This window comes from Perca flavescens, chromosome 6, assembly GCF_004354835.1.
Source record: "Perca flavescens isolate YP-PL-M2 chromosome 6, PFLA_1.0, whole genome shotgun sequence".
NCBI lineage: Eukaryota > Metazoa > Chordata > Actinopteri > Perciformes > Percidae > Perca > Perca flavescens.
Genome location: NC_041336.1, coordinates 337067 through 359600, shown reverse-complemented (window position 1 = coordinate 359600; position 22534 = coordinate 337067). Strand labels below are relative to the sequence as shown.

Sequence of the window (22534 nt, the reverse complement as noted above, 5' to 3'; positions counted from 1 at the left end):
GTTATTAGTTAGTCAGTTTACATTATTGTTTCGGTTTCATTTTTACTTCTTTTCAGGAATTCTGTTTTTTTCCAACGTTTTTGAAGCATTTTTACAATGTCTCTGTGGGGTTTATTTGGCGAAACTCTCTGTCTCAGTTCTTGCAGCTTTATTCTGTGTTTTATGAAGAACCTTAAAGTTAAATGTGGTTTTGAAACTTTAGGCGCATTTTTCAAACTTTTCTTTGATGTTTTTGTTTTTTACACTTTTTCTGTAATGAAGTGTGTTATCATGTGATATTCCAGGTATCTCTCCTGCTGCTGACTCTAGAACTCATCTCTCTCCTCTCATTCAGGTAAATATACTTTAGATTATTATTCTCTCTTTAACACATTTAAACTCTATATGTTTATATCTGCAATCATTCAGAACTTATTCTGGCTGCATCAGGACTTTATAGATTTCTTCTGCAGAAAGATTTAGATTAATAATCCTGTGTGCAGTTATTCTTCCCTGTAGAAACTCCTGATGTCACTTAACAAGTTCTTACATCATCAGACAGTTAGGAGACATTTCTAAAACTAAAGACATATATATGGTAATATAAAGAGATGTTAGCTATGTCAGAGTAAAGTCTCTAACAGCTTTTAGTAAAGTCTTTAACAGCTTTTATATGATAATATAAAGAGATGTTAGATATGTCAGAGTAAAGTCTCTAACAGCTTTTATATTATAATATAAAGATATGTTAGATATGTCAGAGTAAAGTCTCTAACAGCTTTTATATGATAATATAAAGAGATGTTAGATATGTCAGAGTAAAGTCTCTAACAGCTTTTATATGATAATATAAAGAGATGGTAGATATGTCAGAGTAAAGTCTCTAACAGCTTTTATATGATAATATAAAGAGATGGTAGATATGTCAGAGTAAAGTCTCTAACAGTTTTTATATGATAATATAAAGAGATGGTAGATATGTCAGAGTAAAGTCTCTAACAGCTTTTATATGATAATATAAAGAGATGGTAGATATGTCAGAGTAAAGTCTCTAACAGCTTTTATAACTCTGTGTTCTCCAGATCAACATGAAGATCTATATCCTTGTTCTGCTGCTCTCTGCTGCTCTGCTGTTCGTTGGACCAGAAACTGCAGATGCAACGTATATCAAGATCAAGATCAAGAATAATTATAAGAAGTCTGACCATTCTAAACATGCACCAGCACCTGCAGCACCTGCAGAACCTGCAGCACCTGCAGAACCTGCACCTGCGTAATCTGTTACTACCTGATGAACCAGAGTAATCTGTTACTACCTGATGAACCAGAGTAATCTGTTACTACCTGATGAATCAGAGTAATCTGTTACTACCTGATGAACCAGAGTAATCTGTTACTACCTGATGAACCAGAGTAATCTGTTACTACCTGATGAACCAGTGTAATCTGTTACTACCTGATGTATCAGAGTAATCTATTACTACCTGATGAACCAGAGTAATCTGTTACTACCTGATGAACCAGAGTAATCTGTTACTACCTGATGAATAAAACACATGTGACAGTTTAACTCTGGGTCTGTTTTTAATGCTGTCATGTTCACTCATTCATAAAGTAGATGAAACTACAGATCCATATAATAATAATATCTTTGTTTGTAAAGCACCTTTCACACATTAAATACAGCTCAAAGTATTTTACAAACTAAATTCTAAAGAGACATACAGAAGATATGTATGTTCATATCAATAGAATAAAAACAATAAAGTTAAAAAGCAGTAAAAGTGATAGAATGATTATAGAGAGTATTTCATACTGTTCCTTATGGTCTCCTAATGGGGTATGTAACATTGGTTGGGCTGAAAATGGCCTGGTTGATATTGTATTGGCCCTTATGCATCCCTGTTTTTTGGCAACAATTTGAAGACATTTCAACTTCTCTGATCAAACAGAGAGTAACTTCTGTCTCCTGATCAATGAAATAAAACACATTTGACTCATATTATTCTTCATTACCTGCTGAAAGTTTCTATTATTACATGTGTGAAGCTGCAGGAGAGAAATACTTTCATATAAAGAAACCTGATGTTGGTATTCTCAGAAAAAGATAAAGAACCTTTAAGATTGTTGGATGCACACTGTAAAAGGTTAATGCTGAGTCTCCCAAATCAAACATGGAGATTTCCTGCTTTGTTCTATTTCATAATAAACTGAATATATTTTGGTTTTGGACAAAAACAAGATGTAAACATTACACACTTAACAATAGATTTCTTGGAAATGTTTCAGATTTTCTGACATTTTACAGAAAATGTTCTGCAGATTAATACATTTTTACCAGCTTGTTTTTAAGTTTAAAGTGAAATTCAGATTTCTGAGTGTAAACGTTAAGTTTAAATATGCAAATGAAGCATTATCTAATGCAAACTTTTGGTGAATTTAGGATAAATCTACCGACACAGACAGTCAAAGTGTAGTAACATGAATGTTTTCTGAAAGAAGACATGTTATGGAAGATTAATAAAGGTAAAGATGATGTTTCTGTCTGTTAGTGTCTCTCCTTAAACACAGCAGCATCATAACATCAAACATTTAGAGATCAGAGCTGAAGATGAACAGATTATTTTAGTTAGTGCTCCACTTGTGTTCAGTGTGTTCTTGTTTCTAACAGAATCTAAACTGTGTAAGAGAGTCAGGGCAACATATGGTGGAACAATCCTCAACTCATCCTCACACACACATTCATCTCTCTTCATTGTTTCTCTTTTTCAACGAGAAAACGGTCACATGAAATACCTCTCTCCCTACCTGACCCCCTACCTTCAGCAAAGAAGCTGTACAGCTAATACATAATATCCGTAATATTGATGTTTTTGTCAAACATTATATGTAAGGATTTATACAAAAAGATAAAAATACTAATAAATTACTGTGTCATGTATTTGTATTATACTAATTGTTTGCGTGATCTCTGTATTTGACAGTGCCTCCAGTGGGTACACTGGTTACTCTTCATAATAATGGTTCATGAATTATCATGAATTCATGCATGAAAAAGCATGCATTCTTTTATGTCGTACTTTATGAACTATCAGTACAGTACAAGGATTAATAGTATCTCATTCATGACTTAATGCAGGAACAATACGTTAATTAATGCATAAATTAGTGTTAGCCAGGGTCTCTTTTTGCAGCCTTTGAAAAAAACACAACCCCGCAGATTTCAAACCAAAACGGGTCAGAAGTGTTTCCAAATGTTTCCGGTTTAGGGGCTCGGAAACACCAGAGCAGGGGGAATGAGAGGGGGGAACGCCAGAGCAGGGGGAATGAGAGGGGGAAACACTAGAGCAGGGGAATGAGAGGGGGAAACGCTAGAGCAGGGGGAATGAGAGGGGGAAACGCTAGATCAAGGGGAATGATAGGAGGAAACACCAGAGCAGGGGGAATGAGAGGAGGAAAAACTAGAGCAGGGGGAATGAGAGGGGGAAACACCAGAGCAGGAGGAATGAGAGGGGTAAACACCAGAGCAGGAGGAATGAGAGGGGTAAACACCAGAGCAGGAGGAATGAGAGTGGGAAACACCAGAGTAGGAGGAATGAGAGGGGGAAACACTAGAGCAGGAGGAATGAGAGGGGTAAACACCAGAGCAGGAGGAGTGAGAGGGGGAAACACCAGAGTAGGAGGAATGAGAGGGGTCAACACCAGAGCAGGGGGACTGAGAGGGGGAAACACCAGAGCAGGAGGAATGAGAAGGGTAAACACCAGAGCAGGAGGAATGAGAGGGGTCAACACCAGAGCAGGGGGAATGAGAGGGGAAACACCAGAGCAGGGGGAATGAGAGGAGGAAACACTAGAGCAGGAGGAATGAGAGGGGTAAACACCAGAGCAGGGGGAATGAGAGGGGAAACACCAGAGCAGGAGGAATGAGAAGGGTAAACACCAGAGCAGGAGGAATGAGAGGGGTCAACACCAGAGCAGGGGGAATGAGAGGGGAAACACCAGAGCAGGGGGAATGAGAGGAGGAAACACTAGAGCAGGAGGAATGAGAGGGGGAAACACCAGAGCAGGAGGAATGAGAGGGGGAAACACCAGAGTAGGAGGAATGAGAGGGGTCAACACCAGAGCAGGGGGAATGAGAGGGGTAAACACCAGAGCAGGGGGAATGAGAGGGAAACACCAGAGCAGGGGGAATGAGAGGAGGAAACACTAGAGCAGGAGGAATGAGAGGGGTAAAAACCAGAGCAGGGGGAATGAGAGGGGAAACACCAGAGCAGGGGGAATGAGAAGAGGAAACACTAGAGCAGGGGGAATGAGAGGGGGAAACGCCAGAGCAGGGGGAATGAGAGGGGTAAACACCAGAGCAGGAGGAATGAGAGGGGTCAACACCAGAGCAGGGGGAATGAGAGGAGGAAACACTAGAGCAGGAGGAATGAGAGGGGTAAACACCAGAGCAGGAGGAATGAGAGTGGGAAACACCAGAGTAGGAGGAATGAGAGGGGTCAACACCAGAGCAGGGGGAATGAGAGGTGGAAACACTAGAGCAGGAGGAATGAGAGGGGGAAACGCTAGAGCAGGGGGAATGAGAGGGGGGAACGCCAGAGCAGGGGGAATGAGAGGGGGAAACGCTAGATCAAGGGGAATGAGAGGAGGAAACACCAGAGCAGGGGGAATGAGAGGAGGAAACACTAGAGCAGGGGGAATGAGAGGGGGAAACACCAGAGCAGGAGGAATGAGAGGGGTAAACACCAGAGCAGGAGGAATGAGAGTGGGAAACACCAGAGCAGGAGGAATGAGAGTGGGAAACACCAGAGCAGGAGGAATGAGAGGGGTAAACACCAGAGCAGGGGGAATGAGAGGGGTCAACACCAGAGCAGGAGGAATGAGAGTGGGAAACACCAGAGTAGGAGGAATGAGAGGGGTAAACACCAAAGCAGGGGGAATGAGAGGGGAAACACCAGAGCAGGGGGAATGAGAGGGGAAACACCAGAGCAGGGGGAATGAGAGGTGGAAACACTAGAGTAGGAGGAATGAGAGGGGTCAACACCAGAGCAGGGGGAATGAGAGGGGTAAACACCAGAGCAGGGGGAATGAGAGGGAAACACCAGAGCAGGGGGAATGAGAGGAGGAAACACTAGAGCAGGAGGAATGAGAGGGGTAAACACCAGAGCAGGGGGAATGAGAGGGGAAACACCAGAGCAGGGGGAATGAGAGGGTAAACACAGAGCAGAGCAGAGAGGGGGTGAGAGAGGGGGAAACACCAGAGTAGGGGAATGAGAGGGGTCAACAAAGGGGAAACACCAGAGCAGGAGGAATGAGAGGGAGAAACACCAGAGCAGGAGGAATGAGAGGGGGAAACACCAGAGCAGGGGGAATGAGAGGGGTAAACACCAGAGTAGGAGAAATGAGAGGGGTCAACACCAGAGCAGGGGGAATGAGAGGGGTAAACACCAGAGCAGGGGGAATGAGAGGGGGAAACACCAAAGCAGGGGGAATGAGAGGGGAAACACCAGAGCAGGGGGAATGAGAAAACAATTATTCATTGTTTAATTATGAATATAATGGCACGCTGAGGAGGACAAGCCATGTTTTACAGTCACTTTTTTGCATGTTTCTTTGAAAAACATAACGTTTCACCAGTACTGAAATATTACTGAGTATTTCCATGTTCTGTTACTTTATACTTGTGCTCCACTACATCTCAGAGGGAAATATTGTATAACTTTAATAATAACTTGTGGTTATTGTTGTTACATATCCAGGATATTAGCCGATATTAGATATTAGTGTTGTTAAAATAGATTTCATAACATCTCTGTTTTATATCTGGATATGTTTGGTTTTAAGACAAAACAAAGAATCAACTTGGACTTCAGGTTTTCTTTTAATGGAGAAAATAATCTTCAAATTAAGACAAGACACTACAGGCAAAAACCTCATTTTACAATTTATAGATTTTGATCCATTTATCTCCCACATTGTTTTCTTTCAGACTAGTAGAAAGAAAACAGGTATCTGACTATTTGTGTCTGTATTTAGTATCTTTCAGAAGTCAGTAATCTATTACTACCTGATGAATCAGAGTAATATATTACTACCTGATGAATCAGAGTAGTCTGTTACTACCTGATGAATCAGAGTAATCTATTACTACCTGATGAACCAGAGTAATCTGTTACTACCTGATGAATCAGAGTAATCTATTACTACCTGATGAACCAGAGTAATCTGTTACTACCTGATGAATCAGAGTAATCTATTACTACCTGATGAACCAGAGTAATCTGTTACTACCTGATGAATCAGAGTAATCTATTACTACCTGATGAACCAGAGTAATCTGTTACTACTTGATGAACCAGAGTAATCTGTTACTACCTGATGAACCAGAGTAATCTGTTACTACCTGATGAACCAGAATAATCTGTTACTACCTGATGAATCAGAGTAATCTGTTACTATCTGATGAACCAGAGTAATCTGTTACTACCTGATGAATCAGAGTAATCTATTACTACCTGATGAACCAGAGTAATCTGTTACTACCTGATGAATCAGAGTAATCTATTACTACCTGATGAACCAGAGTAATCTGTTACTACTTGATGAACCAGAGTAATCTGTTACTACCTGATGAACCAGAGTAATCTGTTACTACCTGATGAACCAGAGTAATATATTACTACCTGATGAATCAGAGTAATCTGTTAATACCTAAGGAATCAGAGTAACTTGTGTCTCCTGATGAATAAAACACATGTGACAGTGTAACTCTGGGTCTGTTTTTAATGTCGTCATGTTCACTCATTCATAAAGTACATAAAACTACAGATCCATATAATAACATATTGTTTGCAAAGCACCTTTTACACATTAAATCAAGCTCAAAATATATATATATATATATATATATATATATATATATATATATATATATATGTTAGAACACCCCAATTTTTCTAGTTTTTTATTGAAATTTTAGCAGTTCAAGTCCAATGAGTAGCTTGAAATGGTTCAAAGGTAAGTGGTGAACTGCCTGAGGTTAAAAAAAAAGTAAGGTTACCCAAAACTGAAAAATAATTTCAGTACACATTTCAGTATTTTACAAAAAGGCCTTTTTCAGGAAACAAGAAATGGGTTAACAACGTAAAGCTGTTCTGCAGCATAAAAATATTGTTGGAACACACTGTGGTACCGTACCCTCGTGAGCATTATTTGAACAGTATTGTACTGCAGAAAGTAGTGTGTTGCTATAAAAATGGCGGGAAAAAGGCAATTAACATTGGAAGAGAGACAGACCATCATAACACTTAAGAATGTTGGTCTTTCCTACAGAGAAATTGTGAAGAAAGTCAAGGTGTCAGTGAGTACAGTATTCTTCACCATCAAAAGGCACTTAGAAACTGGGGGAAACTCTGACAGGAAGAGGTCTGGCAGACCCAAAGTCACAACAGAAGACAAGTTTCTGAGAGTCAACAGCTTGTGTGATAGGCGGCTCACAGGACAACAGCTTCAAGCTCAGCTTAATAGTGTTCGGAATAAGAAGTCTCAGTTTCAACTGGAAAGAGAAGACTTGGAGCTGCAGGTTTGATAGGTCCAGTTGCAGCAAGAAAGCCATTGCTAAGACGTCAGAATAAGAAAAAGAGGCTTGCCTGGGCCGAGAAACATCGTCAATGGACTACTGAAGACTGGAAGAAGGTGCTATGGACTGATGAATCATCAAGAGTGATGGTCTGGGGCTGTTTTGCTGGATCCAGGGTCGGTGATTTGTACAGAGGGAAAGGCACCAAGAACCAAAATGGCTACCACAGCATTTTGCAGCACCATGCAGTACCCTCTGGTATGGGCCTAGTTGGTCAGGGGTTCATCCTACAGCAAGATAATGACCCAAAACATAAGTCCAAGCTATGTCAGAACTACCTTAGCAAAAAAGAACAAGATAGTAAGCTTAAAACCATGGAGTGGCCAGCACAGTCACCAGACTTAAACCCCAGTGAGCTGTTTTGGGATGAACTGGACAGAAAGTGAAAGCAAAGCAACCTACAAGTGCCACACATTTATGGGAACTTCTGCAACAGAGTTGGGAAGAACTTTCTGAAGAATATTTGATTTCCATTGTAGAAAGAATGCCACGAGTGTGTTCAGCTGTTATATCTGCCAAAGGGGGCTACTTTGATGAATTAAAAAATGTAGAATATATTTTGATTTATAAATTGATTTCATGATTTCTTTTTTAACTTAAATTGTTCATTTAGTACAATAACACATTGAACTGCATGAATTTCAATAAAAACCTGGAAAAATTGGGGTGTTCTAAAACTTTTGACCAGAAGTGTATTCTCATATAAATAGAATAAAAACAAAGAAACAAAAGCAGTAAAAGTGTCAGTTAAACAAAATAGTCAACAAACGAACTAAACTAAATGAAGTCCTTTCATTAGAAACATCAGCAAAATTGCAAAACAGGTGATAAATAAATCTAAAAGTCAACATAAATATATATAAAATAGGAAGGCTTTTTGTTAAAAAAGAAAGTTAAGTTTTTCAGAGCAGGATTCATCCTTCTGTCCACTCATATTTATCCACATAAATCAGGATTATTGTATGAAAATAATTGTTAAACATATGGAAGATAAGCAGAAGGGCTTATTAGAAGAGTATTAGATATTGCATTATTTGGATATTTAAACAAAACATTTCAGGAAAAATCTAACTACAAAAACATGTTTGTCTTGATGTCAGTAATCAGGTGTGGTATTTTCATGCTGATATCTGTTCACCTGTGGTGTCTAAACTTAATCAATTAAATCAATTGGTATTTTTTATCACTAATAATAAGTCATTTCTCCACCAACACACATGAACAGCTCCAGAAGTCTCACCTGCAACAATCCCCTCTGGTGGGTTCAGGGTCAGCTCTGAAAAACACACACACACACACACACACACACACACACACACACACACACACACACACACACGTACGTAAGCTTCATGCAGTGGTGGAATGTAACTAAGTACATTTACAGTACTGTACTTGAGTTACTAGTTACTTTAGTTACTCCGCTACATTCATCTGTTCCAGCTTTAGTTACTAGTTACTTTAGTTACTCCACTACATTCATCTGTTTCAGCTTTAGTTACTAGTTACTTTAGTTACTCCACTACATTCATCTGTTACGGCTGGTTACCACATACCAGGGTCTCAAAACAGGAGAACACTGACCATCTAACAAACACACTGACATCACACATCACAACCACAGTATTATTCATTTTATATTACCAATATATATATATATATATATATATATATATATATATATATATATATATATATATATATATATATCACCAATCTGTTGGTGATTTATATGTCACAAGATAGTAGTCCCAAGATGACTACATATTATTAGCTCACTAAGGTAAGGCTACCTGCAGTATTCTCCAGATGCACCAAACTTAAAGCTGCTGTAGGTAAGATGGTGAAGAGCCAGGACTTTGCCAACAAATTTGAACATGGACAACTTTAGGGTTAGGGTGGATTTTGGTGCAGGTGGACAAAAGGCGCTTGCAGGACTGTTAGCTTAGCATGGGTTTGCTAACGTTATGTCATCCCATGGGCTGAAGGCTGAAGGTGTCACGTTCACTCACCTATACTACTAATCTACACAGCCATCTTCTACTTATGAGAAATATACCAATATATTTAAAAACTACAACTCCCACTAGAGACGCGCCCCAGAACCTGTTCCAGTGTATTTTTAGTTCTTCCGGGGTGGGTAGCTGGACTTGTTCGGCTCCTGTGTTTCTGCTGTCTGCCGTGAATCGGCTTCATTCCTTTTCAGATTGCTGCCGGCCGACGGAGCAAACAGTACATGAGACATATACATGAAACTGTATTTTATTATTATTGTTATCTTTATTGTTTAAATCCTCAAATGCAACTTTGTATCTTTCCTATCCGCGGAGCGGTAATTGAACGGAGTGTGTATTTGCACCCCCGGTACGAATAGCCTCGGCCACACAGCTGAGCTATTCACACCCTGTGACGTAACAACAAAAACACGTTGCTCGCGTACACCGAAATCATGGCCGACGTTCATCTTCCTTGACAGCAGAAACTGGCATATTAGGAAGTTTTGTCTCTAAAGTTTATAACAATTGAATTTCTAGATGGATTCTACAGTTGTGCTTCCTGTCTTGAGTGGAAGTATACAACTGTTAGTTTGTTAGTTAGTACCTGTTTTTGTATGCAGTGTGGTGAAATAGCAACCGAGGCTTGAAGACACCAAAAGGTAAACGGTTGTACAACCTTCCACAAGAACTGCTAGCTGAGTGGTCAGACCCCTGAGCTATGGTCTGGGGTTCCCCAGTGAGGACATCTTGGTTAGTGCCGACAAGCTTGCAGTGAAAGTGAGGAGTAGACAAAGAAACTAAGACAAAATTTGGACAGGTGCAGTAGACTTCAGAGAGGCTATTGGTAAGTGAGCATTTTTGATTATATCATGGTGGCCTGAAAGCAAATGATTAATTTAAGAGAGAGAGAGAGAGAGAGAGAGAGAGAGAGAGAGAGAGAGAGAGAGAGAGAGAGAGAGATTAAAAAAAGCGCATTTCGTTTCTGGTCCGTGCGCTTGGTTTTCAGGAATATATATATATATATATATATATATATATATATATATATATATATGTATTAGCGATGGTCCGATACCATTTTCTGCTTCCCGATACCGATTCCGATACCTGAACTTACGTATCGGCCGATACAGAGTACCGATCCGATACCAGAGTGTCATATATTTCATTATGTTTTAACAGCTGTATACTACTATCTCTGTATGGATGTGATATGATTTCTATCTTTGTTGTCGGTCTGGCTCAGGTTAAACTCTTTGTGAAACATGAACAAACACAAACAACGAATGTCGTAGAACTTTCTTTTATTCTCCAGTTTGACAGTCAGTTATAACGGAAAAAGAACATAAATAAACTACTTTAACGTAGATTTTCTTTAGGGCTTTATTACGTGGTATCGGATCGGTGCATAAACTCCAGTACTTCCCGATACCGATACCAACGTTTAAGGCGGTATCGGAGCCGATCCAATACACGGTATCGGACCATCTCTAATATATAATATATATATATATATATATATATATATATATATAGAATCCTGCATTTGCTTTGCAATTCCATTGACCCGGGTCGACTTAATAAACTAAATAAAAGACCTTACTAGACAAAGTGAAATTAGTGACAGTATTTCATCATCAGCATTTTGAAGCAGTCCTGAACGTTGTCTAGTTGATGCCATGAAGCCAGTTGTCTCTTCACCTGGATAATACCTCACTGAGATCAGCTCTTGTCCTTAGACCCAAAGGTTGTGAGTTAAAGCCCCCACAGTGTAATATTCACAAAAATATAATGATTTGTCCCCTTTAAAAAACACAAAAACAGGACCAGACACTGTTTTTGTGACAATATCTTTTATTTTTGAATACTTAGTGGATTATATAGTAAAGGAAATCAGATGAATAAAGAACACAACAGATCAGTTTTAAGAATAAAAAGTAAACAGTTCATTAAACCAGTGGACTACAGGAATTATTAATGGTTATTATGAAGTTATTACAGTTGCATTCTCCTCTTGTATCACAGAAAGGTCCAACAAAATGTATACTTTTATTTTCTATCATATAATATAATTATTTTAATGTACACACATGAGAGTTGTATTGAGCTGAACAATAATTCTCAGAGAGAAATCTAATTAGTGTGTTAATATTTTATCAGATGAGTGGGTGCCGTTTATAACAGACGATATTGAGTAAACTAAATAAAAGTAAAGTTTTGTCCAGCTCAGTGAGCCAGTTTCTGTCTAATTTTAAATCCATATGTGAACTGTTCCCTAACTCTTCAGATAATAAACAAGTGAAAGTGAGTCATCTGTCAGCAGAGAGCTGTTTCTGTCTGCTGAACAAACTGAAAGTGAATCAATGATAGAGATTATAGATGAGCTGGAGAGGCATCATGATGGTGTGGTAGAGTTACACACACAGGTTCTTGGAGCACACAAACGAATTCTGGTTGGTACAAGCCAAGTCGTTCCAGTTTGCTGTAGAGAGAGTTTCCAACCAATGTACCTGATTACGTTTAACTTTTATATTTAAAAGTGCAACATACAACAAGATGTTTTAAATGATATTTTTACCTCCATCCCAGTTCATCGTAAGACAGTTCTCCGCTCCCCCGTAGTTGTTAGGCTCCCCCGCATTCCAGATTTTGTAGTCAAATTTGGATCCATCAGTCCACATCCACGTACCCTCCTGGAGGAGAAAGATTGTTTTCAAGCCAAAGTTAAATCAAGAGTTTATGTTGTAGGGCGACCTCTAGCTAACCCAGTAAGAACGTTTGCCCCATGTTGGCTGAGTCCTGCAGTGGGGCAGGTTAAAAGCTGACCTGCTGCTGCTTTGGTGTGTGTCATCCCCCATCTCTCTCCCTCTTTCATACATATCCACTCTCTCTACTAATAATAAAGGGAAAAGCCTCAAAAAATAATCTTAAAGAAAAAAGTTTTTATGTTGTAATACTCATTCAAGCCACAAGACTTCTTCATTTCTACAACAACTCATGAGACCCAACTCATTCTCATGAATGAGTTTGTAAGATATTGTATGAAAACGTATTCAGAATCACCTCATTTTGTATGAAATCCTTCAAAATTAGGCAACTGCCTGCCGGTTACATGAATTTAGCTGAGAAAAGGTGACAGTGTGTGGTGGTTGACTTTGGCTGAAAACTTCACTCAGTAATAAATATGTGGAGTACATACAGATGACAGTGCTTTACTTTTCACAGCTACATGTATGAATGCGTCATAAGAACAGGCTGAGACACAAGCAACATCACTTCCTGTGTGATGATAAAAATCTCACCTTCACTGCGTCAAAGCCCCCGATCCAGGAAGTTCTTTGTGTATTAGTCACTTTGAAAATGATGTCTTTGACGAATTTATGTTCCGCATCTGAGTGGAGGGAAGCCAGATTCCCACCAGCGGAGATGCAGAAGTTCTAATGAGACAATATAATCAGTTATAATGTCAAGAAAAACAAAACATAATCACATTATTAACAGAGCTCAGTCCTACGTAGGGTTGGGTACCGAAATTCGGTGCCAATAGGGGACCGGTCCCGACGTAAACGGTAGTAACGAGACCAAATAAGAACGAAAGTTTCGGTGCCTCATTTCGGTGCCTGACTTTACACTACACCTGACAGCATGTAACGTTAGCCTAGCTTTAGCTAGCAGCTGGATTAATCACGGTTAAAATGCTGACAGCTAACGTTAAACAGTGTAAAGTGTGACTGGATTTCACTGTGGAGGACTTCTACAATTCATAGATATACAGTATGTTCATATGGTCGGAGTTAAACAACACAGACGGTGCGTTCACTTGCAGCTGCCATTGTCGGAATTAAACAACACAGATTCACTTAAAACAGGTAGCCTCGTGGTGCATTCACAGTAATTGTAAAATACCCTTTTCCCATCTGGGGTTCAACAGCAATTTACTGGTGAAATAAGTTATTGTTATTGTTATTACGTTATTACATTATTATTAAATCTTTAATTTTGACCATGGCCTTAGCAATAAACAAGTCACTGACTGTTGTTTACTACGGTTATTTTTTTTTTTTTTTTTTTTTTAACTTTATTGAAAAGTACCGGTTCAGGCACCGTTTAGGCACCGGCACCGTTTTAAAAGTATCGATTTAGCACCGGAATCGAAAAAAAACCAAACGATACCCAACCCTAGTCACATGGCACATTTTTATACTTTTAATCAGTGGTGTGGAAGAAGTATTCTTTACTACTGTAAAACTACTAATACCACACTGTAAGAATAGGCTACTCTGTTATAGTAAATCTTCTGCATTGAAAATGTTACTTATTAAAGGACAATTCTGGCGCAAAACGAACCTAATAACAGATGTGTACCCACTCTGTCGTTCTCTGGGACATGTTTTCATGCTAATCGAATGTGTTTGTAGCTTGGAACATGCTAGCGCCGACCGCTGATTAGCTTACAACGCTAGTATATGGGGCACAGGTACACTCAAATGAAATCTCTATTTAATACCACTAAAAAGGCTCAAAATATCACCACACCTTAACGTTAGCATAATGAGGGTCCCTAAATGTTAACTGAATTCCTTTAAGAAAAAGTATGTACGTATCATCCGTATCAACAGGTGTTCATGTTTTGGGAGTTTTGATCTCTTTTCTAATTAAGTGGTATTAGTAGTTTTACTGCAGTATAGTATTAGAGTTCACTGGTATTAAGCATACTTGTCTTATGATAGATAGAACTGCTGTACCTCTCCATCGATCCAGGTCTTTGGCTCGCTGTAGAAAGCAAAACAGCGAGAGCCAAACTGTGTCCAATTAGGAGGACAGCAAGGTGCACCCTGTAAGAACAAACAAACCAAAACCAATCAGTCTAGTCTATATTGACAACTGTTCATTTATGGGATTGTTCCTCCGCAGCGCTGTGGAGATAGAGCTGGCAATGCAAGACTACAATCAGAGCACCCCAAAGAGTCAGAGATACTGTTCTGACCTGGGCACAACAATATCTGCTGAACAGGGCCAACATTTACTCAAAAGTGATGATTGTAAACTGTTTATTAAAAATAGTTCATAATAACAGAAAATGTATTTTTATTGTAGCTAAACACCAAATTTCAGTTTTTTATTACGGGACAAAATCCGGGTAATGAGCTACCAGATTTGTTTCTGTTATTTTACAGATTTATTTCTTAAGAGTGTACTTACATATGCAGTCAACAGACTGCTGGACAAACAGAGCAACAAAGCAAATGGAACGACTGACGCCATCTGTGGAAAGACATTAAACAAAGTAAGAAAACTGAATACAAGGAAATAATGGCAGACAATGAATGACTGCAATTGATCATTAATGAGCCATTTATCAAATGTAAGTATCCTGCTAGTTATAAGTGTATTATAAAATATAGATATGGTTTAATATTTGATAGATTATCCATCATCATCCGCTTATGCAGGGTTGTGTCGTGGGAGCCTTCATGACCAGAGGGGAGGGTAGGAAAGAAACTGACCAGTAGATCGAGAGCTTTGCCTTCTGGCTCAGCTCTCTTTTAATGAAAAAGGTGCGGTAAAGTGAATGTAATACTGCCCCCACTGCGCTGATTCTCTGGCCAATCACCCACTATGTTGTCCCCTCACATGTCACAGGTCTGAATAGCATTAAACACTCAATAATAACAAATTAGGCTAAACTTATCTGGACTAACATCATTAATGCATCCACAATCTGCACTTACTTTTATCTTTAATTAACAGAATAAACTCTGCAATCTAGCATAAACAAAATATATACATTTTTCAGGCAAATCTTTCAATGGTAATGATGACAATACAATGTGAAAATGTCCTTTAAACTCACATCAATAATCTTTGTTCTGACTGGTGTGGTTTGGTTTTGGAGGAAGAAGCGAGTCACAGGCCCTTATACATATACCTTTAGAAAGGGGAGTGGTCTTAATCATGATTGACAGCTCATGAACATCAGGGTCTCACTAAAACAGGGTGAATGGTCACGGTGGGGCAACTGTTAATTAACTAAATGTTATTCTAAATCTGAATGTAACATACTGTGTATATAAAAAATATCATTCTATAATAAAAATAAAGTTGTGGGAGGGGTGGTGTTAGAAAAAAAAGAAATTCGATAAAATGCCTGAACGCCTCTCCTGGTTTAAAGTTAAAAAATAGACTTGTGTATTCACTCTTTTAAAAAACATTTTTTTTTTTAATTTTACTTTATATAAATAATGAGATAATATTAATCCTTGTACATTACTGATAGTTCATGAAGTACTATGTGAATGAATGCATGCTTTTTCATGCACCAATTCATGATAATTCATATACCATTTTATAGTGTTTACAGAAGTTCCCTGAATATGAACTTCTGCCATCAGGCAGAAGATTCTGTGAGCCGAGATGTAAAACAAACAGACTAAAGTTATCATTTATTCCAACTTCTGTCAAGCTGCTGAACTTAGTAATAGTAAATCTTAGTCCAGCAGAGCAGGGGTGCAGTAAATACCCAGGCCATTTTTTCACTTTGCAGTTTTTTTATTACAGTTGATTCTCAGGATGTTGTGCTTTCTGTGCTGTCATATGTGTCCTTCTTTTGTCTTTTGTGTCCTTGTGTCTCAGGTCGCTGTGCTGATCTCACTTTTATGTTGATTTTATTTTACTGTATTTAACTTGAGAATGTTTTTATGTTACATATTGTCTGTGTTTTGAAGCAACGGATGTGGCACTGTGTCCAAATAAATTTCCCCTCGGGGACAATAAAGTGTATTCTATTCTATTCTATAGTGTTACTGGTAAACTTAGGTGACCATATCTCCATGACAGGTAGGTGCAGAGCTTTCTAGAACAGCTGGTCCTATCTTGTAGCACCTTCTGTTGCTAAATGACAAGCCTTCAAACATGTCCTGGGTTCAAGGTTCAGAGGTCAATATTTCCTCTTCAGACTGACATATGTTACTGCCGAGGTTGAGACCTTTCCAACGATGTGTTTGCTATAGTCCTAAGACAACATTTTAATTCTTACACTTACCACTTTGCAGGCGATAGCCTCCTTTATTGTCCCCAGAGGGATATATGCCTTAAGCTCAAATACTTCACAAATAAACCCTGACATATTGTTTTATCATAGAGCTGTCATAAACTTAAAATAAAAAACTACATAAACAAAGTGATATGTAGCCAGACTGAAGCACATCACAGCCACAATTTACAGATGTTGCACATCTTTCCCAATCAGATAAGACCAACTCATACACAACCCTTTGCATCAGATCATGAAGCTATTGTACAATTCCTGCAGCCTCATGCAACAAAGGTTTAATCTCGGTATGTCCAAATTAGCACTAGTTTAAAAAAGATGTACATCAGGGTACCCTATAGTTTCTGCCGAAGGGTGCTCATCTTTTTTCTTTTTAGTTTCTAGCTATTAACGTTCATCAACCACAAAACTAGAACATTGTGTTTTTAAATAATCATGTATGGAAACAAAATGCTCTTCTGTGTAAAAAGTTTATTTTTAAATAATGGAAAGAGTCGTCTCCCCCGGCCCCACCTCCCCAGACTGGAAGTTCACGGGGGTCGCCAGGTTAAGAACGCAGCATCCAACAATGTCAATGTTAGCTAAATGCTAATCTCCAATTGCCAGACTTTACTCCATATCACTGGGAGTAGCTAACGTTGGATGCTGGCTATGTTGAGCTTATGGTCCAAATAAATCCAATAATGATCACAATGCATCATCAGATATTAAGGAAACATGCTAAGTTGAAATACTATCTTTTCTGACAACAATGCTAATACCAGTATTGTCTCCTTTTGAAATTTCCATTCTGTAATGTAATGTCTGTTGTGTTTGTGTTTTGATCTGTGTGTTGTTATCAGCGGTCCAGTTTGACAGCCAGGCCGGGTTGCCAGATATACCTGTAAACACGTAAACCCAGCGCACTTCAGCTATAACGTTAGTACAGCCATGATATATTGTACTATATCCCTAACTTCTACCATAACTTGTTCTTGTCTTAAAGGCTTTCATGTCGAAATGCAAACTTTACGTCAGTACCCTTTATGTTCAATCCAAAGAAAACTGTGAGGCAGGTTTGCAACGAGGACAAACAGACATCCTGAAACTAAAACCAGTCTACACTTCTGTGTCGGCATTATTTAAAATGGGTCTGAATAATCCTATAAAGGATAGGCCGGATAATCGGCCAGACAGGGAAATAAACCTTTCATTCGTATTCTTTCATAACCAACAATGATAAAGTTAGTATAATAAAGGCAGGAACAAAGTGTGTAGCATCCAAACAGTTTCTCTTGGGGAACAAACTGTTAAACAGATACAGATATGTCTAAAATAATACCAAAAACTTTGAAAAAAAGTGACAAAGAAAGTTTTGTCCTCACAGCTGGAACAGAATCAGAGTTTAAATGTGTAGTATATTTAGTATTTAGTATATAAAGTATATTTACCTGAATGACAGGAGAGAGATGAGTTCTAGAGTCAGCAGCAGGAGAGATACCTGGAATATCACATGATAACACACACACTATGTTACATCACAGTTAACTATGTTACATCACAGTTAACTATGTTATATCACAGTTAACTATGTTACATCACAGTTAACTATGTTATATCACAGTTAAATTCTTTAGAGAGTGACAGACAAAAGTCGTCTTGAGTTTGAAAACCACATCTAACTCAAGGCTCTTCAAAAAGCTCAGAAAAAGCTGCAAGAATGGAGAAAAAAAAGCAACAAATTCGCCCAAGGATCAAGGACAGAAACATCTAAAAAATATCAAAAAAAAAAAAAAGTTGTTAAAAATGTTGGAACTGCTGAAAAAGCATATACATACAAATACAAATACAAAAACATTAATAGAATAATAATAATAAAATGACAAAACATTTTTAAAAAGTATCTAAAGCTTGGTAAAAAGTTAGTTTCTTGCAGCTGAAACAGAATCTAAACCAATCAGAGAAGTTTTAACGTCTCAAAGACAGAAAATAAAAAGTATATTTACCTGAATGACAGGAGAGAGAGATAGAAAAGTCTGAGAACTCCTCCATCTTTATACTGTAAAATATTATAATATCATATTATAATACACGCTCACTTTATCTCTCTTAGGGCCAGCAGCAGATAACATATTATAATATCATATTATAATACACACCCACTTTATCTCTCTTAGGGCCAGCAGCAGATATATTATAATATCATATTATAATACACGCCCACTTTATCTTTCATAGGCTCAGCAGCAGGTAACTTATTATAATAAAGTGACACATCATCCCTACAGTTTGTATTTTAGTTTAGACTTTGGGATTCAATTTAACTTTAGTTTGAGTTAGTTTTCAGTCATTTAGTGTCTACTTTGAGACATTTAGTGTCTACTTTCAGACATTTAGTGTCTACTTTCAGACATTTAGTGTCTACTTTGAGACATTTAGTGTCTACTTTCAGACATTTAGTGTCTACTTTCAGACATTTAGTGTCTACTTTCAGACATTTAGTGTATACTTTCATACATTTAGTGTCTACTTTCAGTCATTTAGTGTCTACTTTCAGACATTTAGTGTCTACTTTCAGTCATTTAGTGTCTACTTTCAGACATTTAGTGTCTACTTTCAGACATTTAGTGTCTACTTTCAGTCATTTAGTGTCTACTTTCAGTCATTTAGTGTATACTTTCATACATTTAGTGTCTACTTTCAGTCATTTAGTGTCTACTTTCAGACATTTAGTGTCTACTTTCAGTCATTTAGTGTCTACTTTCAGACATTTAGTGTCTACTTTCAGACATTTAGTGTCTACTTTCAGTCATTTAGTGTCTACTTTCAGTCATTTAGTGTCTACTTTCAGACATTTAGTGTCTACTTTCAGTCATTTAGTGTATACTTTCATACATTTAGTGTCTACTTTCAGTCATTTAGTGTCTACTTTCAATAAAAGTGTTAATGTAAATGTTGAAAGCAGTCAGAGACGTGATGTTAAAATGTATTTTCTCCTAACATCCAGTCTTTCATTCCAAACTCTCTATTTTACATTCATTTGGATTTGGGGCAGGTAGGGAGGTAGTTAGGGGTGCAGGTAGGGAGGCAGGAAGGGAGGTAGTTAGGGGTGCAGGTAGGGAGGCAGGTAGGGAGGTAGTTAGGGGTGCAGGTAGGGAGGCAGGTAGGGAGGTAGTTAGGGGTGCAGGTAGGGAGGCAGGTAGAACTGAACACAAGTGGAGCACTAACTAAAATAATCTGTTCAACTTCAGCTCTGACCTCTAAATGTTTGATGTTATGATGCTGCTGGTTTTAAGGAGAGACACCATAACATCTTCTTTCAGAAAACATTCATGTTACTACACTCTGTCTGTTTGTGTCTGTAGATTTCTCCTGAATTCACCAAAATTTAGCATTAGATAATGCAATTGCATATTTAAACACAAAGTTTTCACTCAGAAATCAAGCCAGTAAGAATTGATTAATCTGCATAACATCTTTTGTAAAATGTCAGAAAAATGTTCAAAAAGTCTATTGTGAAGTGTTATGTTTACATCTTGTTTTGTCCAAAACCGAAAGTTATTCAGTGTATTATAAAATAGAAAAAAGCAGGAAATCTCCGTGTTTGAGAGGCTGAAAACTGATTTTTCTGACAGGATATAAATGTAAGGTCTTTCTGTCTGTCTGAAAACATTTGTAACTCCTCTTGCCTTTAGAATAGTGAAAATAATGTTGGAGGAATCAAGGAATTGTAGGACCCAAATGCAGAGACAGCCAGGCAATGTATTGAGTTTGAGGTGAAACAAATCAGGGTGGGGCAGAAAATCACCAAGGCAGGAAATAACACAAGACATGACAAGGGAGAAAAACAGACTACCAAAATAAAACAGGAAACAGAAACATATAAACAATCATAACAAATAAGTCCTTATTGTCATTAAACAATGACATTGCATGCAGTCACTATAAGAAAATGTAAAAAACTATCATGTGAATCAAGTAACAAATAATGCAAGATATATGTTTCAAGTGCTGAAAGTAAGATTCTTGATATGGTTGGGGTCAGCTGGCTGTGAGTCTTTGTTTTTGTTTCCTCTGTTGGCCTGCCTTTTTCTGTCTCCTGTGTTTTTCCCCTCCTCCCGCCTTCTCCTGCCAGCTGACTGCACACACCTGCTCATGATCCTGCAATCACCTCTCCCTGCCGTACACACCTGCCAGCCATCTACAATCAAGCCCAGTATATGAACCCCAGACCCACTCATCATCTCTGTTTGATCGTTGCTTCAGCCACCCGGGTGAAATGCCGTACAAGCTCTCTGAAAACTACTTTTGTACTTCCCTGTGCTAGCCCTGTCTGTGTTTCCCCCTGCAGTCATCTCCTCCATCTCCCTCCGCTACCTCCAGTCAGCTGGCTTCACCAGTTGGTCCCCTCCTCACGGCTCCCTGCTCCAACCTGCATCGCTCCTGTGTTCAGCCACTCCTCCCTTGACTCCCTGGACTCCAGTGCCTCCTCCTCGGCTCCCCTGGCCCTGGTTTCCCCGCACTCCCGCAGCTCCTTCGCCATCCTGTTTCCCAGTAGCTTCCTCGTCATCCGATTTCCCGTTAGCTCCCTCACCGTCCTACAGGTATACTTTTTACTGTATAATAACATCTAGTAACAGCAAATGTGGTGGAAATTCCAGCTATTGAGGAGGAGAGAGGGGGGGGGGGAGGGAAGGTGGAGGGGGGGGGGGGGGATACCCAGGGCTCGGTTTACACCTATCACCATTTCTAGCCACTGGGGGACCATAGACAGGCTGGTGGAACTCATATTAATGTTAAAAAACCTCATAAAGTGAAATTTTCATGCCAAGGGACCTTTAAAAAAAGCTTAAAAGAAAGTGTAAAAAACTGTCCAAACGTTGTTGTATTTCATGTTTAAATGCTTCTGCTCCTATGGTATGTATATACATCTAATGCCATACAACTCTACAATGCTTCACAAAGGGAAAAGGAGAGAGAGACTTCTCTACGTAGTCTGTCTGCCTCTCCTCCCTCTCCAACACTTCCACTACCTCCTATAAAAACAGTTATGTACTGCCTGTCCACTGGCCCACTGTGTACTACTTACACTGTTTACTCTGGCTATATTAGCCCATATGCACAACCCCTCCCTCCCTTCTTCCCCCAGCATAGACTCAGGTCTAACTTAATACTCAAACAATGGCTGTAACACTATAACTTCAAACCTCTAACATTGACTGTTGATCTGTGTCTATCCTACTGTCCACTTTATTCCCTTATAATGTCCATATTTAATGCTGTCTTTTTTTTAAAAACTTTATCCTTGCACTGCTATAGTTTTAATATTACTATGTCTATATTCCTTGCACTATTGGACATGTTATGGAGGATAAATAAAGGTAAAGTTGATGTTTCTGTCTGTTAGTGTCCCTCCTTAAAAACAGCAGCATTATAACCATCAAACATTTAGAGATCAGAGCTGAAGGTGAACAGATTATTTTAGTTAGTGCTCCACTTGTGTTCAGTGTGTTCTTGTTTCTGACAGAATCTAAACTGTGTAAGAGAGTCAGGGCAACATATATCAACTCATCCTCAAACACACAAATTCATCTCTCTTCACTATTTCCATTTTTTACCTTTTTTACAAGAAAACCGTCACATAAAATCACTGCCCCCCATACATGCCTCCCTACCTGCCCCCCTACATGCCTCCCTACCTGCCTCCCTACCTGCCCCCCTACCTGCCCCCCTACCTGTCCGTAATCCAAATGAATGCACAATGGAGAGTTTTGAATGAAAGACTGGATATTATAAATGTGATGTGTGTAGGAGTTGTACAATTGTACCACAAAGTTGTGATAGTAGTACCAAAGTGATAACCAAAACTGTAATCTCTCGCTTTATACA

The 22534-nt window shown here is 38.7% G+C and overlaps 1 protein-coding gene across 1 annotated transcript; it reads right to left on the bottom strand.

Annotated features, from left to right (window-relative positions):
- Nucleotides 1-11882: 11882 nt before the first annotated feature.
- Nucleotides 11883-14880, bottom strand: LOC114556652 (galactose-specific lectin nattectin-like). Its single transcript, XM_028579654.1, has 5 exons — nucleotides 14818-14880; nucleotides 14361-14450; nucleotides 12918-13052; nucleotides 12194-12308; nucleotides 11883-12097 (listed from the first exon to the last, which is right to left on the bottom strand). Exons 1-5 carry the CDS (start codon nucleotides 14878-14880, stop codon nucleotides 12030-12032), a joined length of 471 nt encoding a protein of 156 aa, XP_028435455.1. The 3' UTR covers nucleotides 11883-12029.
- Nucleotides 14881-22534: the final 7654 nt, after the last annotated feature.

What these genes read in the sequence shown, in the direction of transcription:
- LOC114556652 (XM_028579654.1), bottom strand. Translation starts at nt 14,880, where the DNA reads ATGGCGTCAGTCGTTCCATTTGCTTTGTTGCTCTGTTTGTCCAGCAGT. An exon ending in GCAGTCTGTTGACTGCATAT is followed by an intron (nt 14,451 to 14,817) that starts GTAAGTACACTC and finishes TTGTTCTTACAG; the next exon opens with GGTGCACCTTGCTGTCCTCC. An exon ending in GGGGCTTTGACGCAGTGAAG is followed by an intron (nt 12,309 to 12,917) that starts GTGAGATTTTTA and finishes TTTCTCCTCCAG; the next exon opens with GAGGGTACGTGGATGTGGAC.